Source organism: Vitis riparia, chromosome 16 (genome assembly GCF_004353265.1).
Source record: "Vitis riparia cultivar Riparia Gloire de Montpellier isolate 1030 chromosome 16, EGFV_Vit.rip_1.0, whole genome shotgun sequence".
Taxonomy (NCBI): Eukaryota; Viridiplantae; Streptophyta; class Magnoliopsida; order Vitales; family Vitaceae; genus Vitis; species Vitis riparia.
This window is the reverse complement of record NC_048446.1, coordinates 16,480,747-16,488,095: the sequence shown is the minus strand read 5'-3', so window position 1 is coordinate 16,488,095 and position 7,349 is coordinate 16,480,747. Positions and strand designations below refer to the sequence as shown.

The 7,349-nt window shown below is 36.7% G+C and overlaps 1 protein-coding gene across 3 annotated transcripts; it reads right to left on the bottom strand.

The window, feature by feature from the left end:
• Positions 1-1,112: 1,112 nt before the first annotated feature.
• On the bottom strand, positions 1,113-6,880 carry LOC117933542 (serine/arginine-rich splicing factor RS41). 3 transcript variants are annotated; one of them, XM_034854953.1, is made up of 6 exons: positions 6,775-6,880; positions 4,915-5,025; positions 3,203-3,315; positions 2,855-3,090; positions 1,732-2,676; positions 1,113-1,614 (listed from the first exon to the last, which is right to left on the bottom strand). In XM_034854953.1, the coding sequence occupies exons 2-6, from the start codon at positions 5,018-5,020 to the stop codon at positions 1,578-1,580; spliced, it is 1,437 nt and encodes a 478-aa protein (XP_034710844.1). In that variant the 5' UTR covers positions 5,021-5,025; positions 6,775-6,880; the 3' UTR covers positions 1,113-1,577. The 3 variants fall into 3 exon arrangements, with proteins under 3 accessions (XP_034710844.1, XP_034710843.1, XP_034710845.1); XM_034854952.1 differs by having other exon boundaries at positions 6,768-6,867; XM_034854954.1 differs by lacking the exon at positions 6,775-6,880 and adding an exon at positions 3,545-3,842 and having other exon boundaries at positions 4,915-5,002.
• Between the last annotated feature and the right edge of the window lie 469 nt (positions 6,881-7,349).

Genomic DNA, 7,349 nt, shown 5'->3' with positions numbered 1-7,349 from the left:
ACTTTGCTGCTATCTTCTTTTGGATTGGTGTGGGTGTTTCTGGCCTCAGTGAGAAATCTGCTTATGGAATGGAAAGTTCAGGGGTTAGAGAAGAGGAGAGTAGTTTGGAGATTGACACCTATTTGTTCTTTTTGGTGTATTTGGGAAAAGCAAAACTGAACGTTCCAAGAGGAAGAGATGTTAGACCCTGCTTTAGGAACCTCTTTTTTCAGTCTCTTAGTGGTCTCAACAGTTTTTGGGTTTAGACTCTCCCTCTTTTCTAAATTTTTTGGGTGATTGACATGATGACTAGTTTTTTTACCTCTCTAGGTTTTTTCTTTCTTTTTACAACTTTGTTTTGACTCTCTTTGTATACTACCTATGTACTCAAGGTGTGCCCCCTATTTTGGGGTTTTATCAATTCATTGTCTTCATCTATCAAAAAATAATAATAATAATAATAATAATAATATTTATAAAAATTATAATTTGTGATTTTATTATAATATTAACATTTATATTTTATTAAAAATGATTTATTTTTAATTTATTTATAATTAAAATTTGTTTTTATTTTTAATAAGATGGAAATTAAATTTAATTTACATTATATAAACCAAATTTACAATTTATGTTTTGACAAAATCAAAATAAGTCTTTAGTTATTTAATTTTTGATAAATATTTTTAAAAATAACTTACTAGAAATCAAAATGTCTTCTAATTGAGATGAATTGAAATCTCACTTATAAATAATATTTAATTTCCATTAAAATTACTTTTGATTTTATTTCCATTATTATTTAAATCATTCAAGCATGAGAACAAAAGAAAAAGGAAATGAGATACCCATTCCTATTCCTCACTTCTGCATGCCAAATACCAAATATGCCCTAGTCTGTCGATCCTAAAGTAGGAGAAACCCTGCTCTTACAGAAGGTTGGCGAGAATGGAGCTCACTCTGCGTCCACCTGCATATATAATACCATCAAAACCACGTTCTCATGAGGCCAATATCGCTTGAGGGTTCCAAATCCATACGTTGCGATTTTCAATATGGACCTGGAAGGCAATTTCCTTTTCTAATAAACATGCCCGTATAGTCCGACCACAAAGAGAATCTGAAGCCTGAAATAGCCCTCGGAAATAATGCTTGTTAAAACACAGTATTCAATCCTGGACAAGAATCCCACATTCACAAACCGGTAAAAAAATTGAAAAGAAAAGAAAAGAGAAAAACAAAGGCTGGCATATTCTGGGATCCACCCACCCACAAATTTAATAGATATTCTTGCTAAGCATACATAGAGAGGATATGGTCACCCATCAAATCTTACCGGCCAAACATGGATCAAACATTTTGTATTCTAGGTTTCCCTGATGAATGACAAAATCTCTGAAGTCCACGCATATTTTTTTAAGCATTTATCTCCATAATAATATGAAGCTAATACTAAGGCCTACTTATCACAAAGTTCAGAAGCATATGTCATAGTTTAGTTCTAAAAAAAGGTGGTTTGTCATGAGGAAAATTGAAAATTGCAACACTTTCAAGGAAGTTCTGCTGCCAGCAAGAGACCAGTTGTTCCTTTTGAGCTACTAAGATCGAGATCTTTCACGTGCCGGGGGTGAACGACTGCATCATCAGTGAAAAGGTATAGGCAAAGTGAGTTATATAAAACATGCAAAGGAGGCCAAACAACAGATATGAAAATTGTAGCTTCTGAGATCAAAGACCCAGAATAATACAAACCTCCGGTATCTCCCATTCATGGGGCTTGCAGATCCACCATAATTGGGACTGTCCCTCTCTTCACGCTTGGAATTTGGGCTGGGACCACGGTCATAGTCAGGACTGATACTCTCTCTTTGATATGGACTGTCGCTGGGGCCACGGGCATAATCAGGAAGGGCCCTCTCACCTTGCTGGGGACTTTGGCTGGGACCACGGTCATACTCTCTACGTGGGGAACTTCGGCTAGGACCACGCCCATGATCAGGATTGGCCTTCTCTCTTTGTTCAGGACTCACACTCCTTTCATGGCCATAATCAGGCTTAGTCCTCTCTCTTTGTCGTGGACTTTGGCTCTGGCTGCGACTGCGGCTGCGGCTATTGGCACGAACATAATCAGAGTTAGTCCTCTCTCGACGAGGGGAACTTGGGCTAGCTCCACGGCCATAATCAGGAATAGCCTTCTCTGATCGTCCTGTCTTCTCTTTTCGCTCAGGACTCAGACTGGGTCTGTCCGGATAGTCAGGCATAATCTTCTCTCTCCGTCCAGGACTTGGACTGCGACCGCGGCCATAATCAGGAATGGCCCTGTCACTTCTTTCACTTCGATATGGACTCCGGCTGGGGCCACGAGCTGAATCATGGCTAGTCCTCTCTCTTCGATGATGACTAGGACTACGACTACGGCCATGATCAGGCATAGCCCTATCTCTTCGACGGGGACTAGGGCTAGGGTCACGGCCATAATCAGGACTGGCTCTCTCTCTTCTGTAGGCACTTGGGCTAGAGCCACGACCATAATCAGGACTACCTCTCTCCCTCCGGTAGGGACTCAAGGATCGTCCTTTGTCATAGCTTCTCTCAGATGACTTATCGCGCCTCCGTCCATCAGGGCTATATCCATTTCTCCTTTCGTCATCATCTCGAACTGCATATTCCACTGAAATAACTCGATCCATCAACTTGCTGTACATCCAGAATAAACAGAAAAATCATCATAAAAAAGCTACTAAACATTCATAATAAAATGAGCCCTTAAACAGTAAACATGTAGCAGCAAGATTTTTTTCACGCAATATATAATGCTACAAAACTAACAATCATGTACAGAATAAAAAGTCAAAGAAAAATGAGGAGAATCAACCTCATGTTTGTAGCCTCCAATGCTCTAGTGGCATCCTCTTGTGATTCATACTGAATAAATGCAAAATTCCTTCTGATCCTTATGTTTAATATTTTCCCATATGGATCAAAGTGTCTCTCCAAGTCCCTTGTCCTAGTATTATATGGATCAAAATTAATAACGAATAGTGTCTTTGCAGGTCTTAAATTGGTTGAAGATCTTCTAGAACCACTAGGCCTTCTAATGCCACGTTCTTGCTGCAACACAATTAGAAGAGCTTAAGTGAAATGTGTTATTAGGAAAAGAAACTATGCAAAGACACAAATGAGAAAACTATCATCAAAACTAATACTATAGATTATACATTACCTTTGTCCACTCGACACGAAGCCTGCGCCCTTTTCTTCCAAAGCCTGTTCTATCAAGTCCTCGAATTGCATCCTCAGCATCCCTTTCATCCTCCATATATATAAAGGCAAATCCTACAATCGAATAAAGGAAAAGAACCTAAATAAAAGGATCGCATATTTGTTACATGTGTAAAAGGAAATTGGTTTCCAAATCCTCCCGTAAAAGGATTCTCCAATATGTGATTGCAATTTTTATCTTCAGAAAAATATACAAACCATCTAATACTCCACCCCCAAAATAAAAACTTGGCAACCACCCTGAAATCTATGAACTAAGTGACCAGTAAAATTAGCAACAGACCTTGTGTGAACTAAGTGATGTCAAGGAACAACAATCCAAAAGTGCATGTCTCATGGAAGGAAATGAAAAGAGAGTGCCTTCTCCATCTATTCTGCTGCCTCTGCTGTGAGGTTCAAGGTCTGAAATTGAAGGCTGTGCGAAAATCATGTGGAATGAAAGGCAGTGGAATCTCAGGAAAATATGGATGGTGGTGCCATTGTGGACCAGAGTGACTCTTCTTGGGAACTCACTGGCAGGAAACAGAATGCAGATGAGCCCATCCATCAGCCAGGGAGTGTATGGATAGTCCAAGACAATCCTGCGCCAAAGAAACTGTTGAATATGGGGGTTTTGCACTTCAAAAAACATGCTTGCTTTTTTTTTTTTTTTTTTCTTTAACCATATCCTCAAACCCCCACTAAAACTCAACGAGGACAGGATGAGTGACATGGTCTGGAAGTGAAGTCCTGCTTCTGAATGACTGGAGTGACAGGGAGCAGCTATATTTAAGAGTATGAATCCGTCCACTGCTGAACTGCCTTGCTGTTGTGCGACTCACTGCCTTATTGTGAAATGTGTGCATAGATTTTATCTGATAATTTTCATGTTCTGCAGTGATGCAGAGTTGATGCAAACACAGGTAATTTGGCTTGACCCTATCTTGCTTATGAGCACTAACTCAAATAAGCAAATGAATCAATTAAGAATGTAAATAAATCAAAAGCATCAGGTGTCAGGAGGCTTTCAGATTGTTACCTATCATACACCATGACACCATTCAGGTTAAGACATGATCCCAACTGTATACAAACCTACTCAAGCACCTCATGAGCCATCAACCTCCTTGGGTCACACCACAATTCCATTTGTCTTCTCCAGTATAACTCCATCAAGTTAGGGTAAATGCCAAATCGCAATGGCTAGCAGCATTATGAAAGTCGCCGAATTCTTACTCATACATGCACCATAGTGATTCAATAGTTCAAAGAAAATTTTCCCTCTTCAAAAACAGTTTACAGAAGGATTTTTGTTCTAAAGTATGCCCAGACGGTTAACTTACCTTGAAAATTCAATTTTTCGTGCATGCCTTCCTTACAATTTAATGCAACACAAACCTATTTTACACATCTTTCCATATTGAAAGAATAATTGCAACCAAATTGATTACAAAGTCATAGTTCATGCACCAACAGTTACTTGACATTTGTAAGATCTTATAAGAGCTCTAACATCAATGCCATAATGCTCAACCAAAAGAGAACCAGGCCATAACAACAACGCACACAACTTAAAAATAAGCATAGCCGTTGACAGATTATTGAAGAGATCAATTTTACAAATAAGCAATAATCAAATAAAAGGAAAGAAACATTCAAGGAGAAACTACATACCAGTCTTCATATCAACTCTATCAACCTTCCCATATCTTCTGAAAAGTCGCTCCAAATCAGACTGTCTTGCATCGTAATCAAAGTTACCACAGAAAATGGGCCTCATTTTCACTGTGAAAAAGATAAGATAATGTTTTATAAACCACTTGAATGTTACATAATGAAGAAGAAAAAAGTGGGAGGTATTTTCAGATGAAGTAGGACCACAAGAATCAGGAGTTGATTTAGTGCATTTGCAAAATATTCATCTATTTGCCACATAAAAGAGAGTGAATAAGTTCTTTGAGTCCCATATGAAAATTATGCAGCAAAAATCCAGAGTCAATTGATATATGTACTTTCTCATGTGTTTGGTAGACAAAAGAATCAACAAGAATCCATCTCTCAGTTAATTTAAAATACAAAAGGAATACTTGAAAATCAAGGATCCAGAGGTGAAGCATGACAGGACCTCAATTTCCTCCATTTGATATGAAAATCATGGAGCAAGAGTCCACAAAACCATTCGATAAATGTATCTCCTACATGTCTTGGAGATCTAAAAATAGCTAAAAATTTTTAGATCAAGAGGATTTCCTTCATTAACTACAATGTTTCTTCTTGTTCTTTTATTGACACTAGGTTCCCATATGACAGATAACATCTACAATAAACTTTCTGGTGTTTGAAAAAAAAAGGTCTGATCTCCAGACAATTGTAATTGTAATCATGAACCGTGATCAAACGCTCAAATCAAATGGCCACAAATTTTTCTTTCTTTTCCAAATCTGGAAAAGATTTAAACATTCTTCCTTGAGGAAAAAAAATGGGAATGGCGTAAATTAACTTTTTCCAAAGCCAATTGAAGATAAAGAGAAACACAAAAATTTGTCTGATGCTAAATATGAACTGTTATGCAACAATAGAAAAAGGTTCGAGGAAATTCATACAGGAGCCGTTCTTAATCAAAACAAGCAAAAACATAGGCAACAAAGAATCACAATTATAGAAAAACCAAGATTCAAACATGACAAATAAGAGAACAAAATGGCTAATACAAAATCATAATTACAGGAAAAATCAAACTCCCAAGAGACAAAAACATAACAATAACTCCTCAGAAAATAAATTACACAAATATATCCATAAAACATGAACTAACCGCTACAACTATAAATTTTTAGGGGGGAAATCTTCAAAGGCGCAAAAGACAATGAAAAATCGAAACTGCAGAAATAAATAAGGGAAAAAAATATGTCCGCAGAAGGTGAATCATTCCTAGAAACCAAGATTCAATTATAGAAAAACCAAGATTCAAACATGACAAATAAGAGAACAAAATGGCTAATACAAAATCATAATTACAGGAAAAATCAAACTCCCAAGAGACAAAAACATAACAATAACTCCTCAGAAAATAAATTACACAAATATATCCATAAAACATGAACTAACCGCTACAACTATAAATTTTTAAGGGGGAAATCTTCAAAGGCGCAAAAGACAATGAAAAATCGAAACTGCAGAAATAAACAAGGGAAAAAAATATATCCGCAGAAGGTGAATCATTCCTAAAAACCCTATTTTTTGGAACAGATCGAGTGAACGAACAATCAGATCTACCATTTCAAAAAAGAAAAACTACAGATCAGAGCACAACGGACCGTCTGGTTGCCGATATAATGTAGGAAAAGGAAAAAATAAATTCTTACATATAATTAAAAAAGAAAAAAAAAAAAGAAGCAGCAGAAATAAACTGGAGCTCCAAACCTGGAAAATTTTCCAGATCCAAAGGTATCATTTTATTTTCTCATGTTTCTCGGAAACCAAACAGAAAGGGAAGAACAAGAAAAGGCATGTGACGTGGTTCTTACTTCTTACCTTATCAGCGATTGCGAAAGCCGGAAACCCTAATGAGAGAGAGTAGTGAGACAAAGAGAAGAGCTGAATATAAAGGACGATTTGGAGATATTTTAGAAACTGACGACCCTAAACGCAAATCTCGTGTGCCGGTAAATAGTAAGAAATAAAAACCCCTACTTTTTTGCTTATTTGTAAAACCAGACACCTTGATTTTGTCAACGGTGAATCCGGGGTCTATAAACACGACGTCGTTTTATGAGACACCCTGGGCAGTTGGGCCTGACTACCCGTTCAATGTTTTAGTGACTTGGGCTGGGCCAAGGACAAACTCTTTCAGGTTCAAATTTATGCATGTATGGATATATATAATTATATATACAAATAAAAATAAGAAAATATTTTTCAAACCAAATACAATATGAATAATTTTTAAAATTGAAGAGTGATTAGGAAATTCAACTAGTGATGGACTAGCCTTCCAATTTTTAGTTTTCATTTATTTTAATTTGATTTTTTTTTTACCTTTAATTGAATTAAAGCCGAAAATAATAATAATAATATATAAAATTTCATTTAATAAATAACCTTTCATG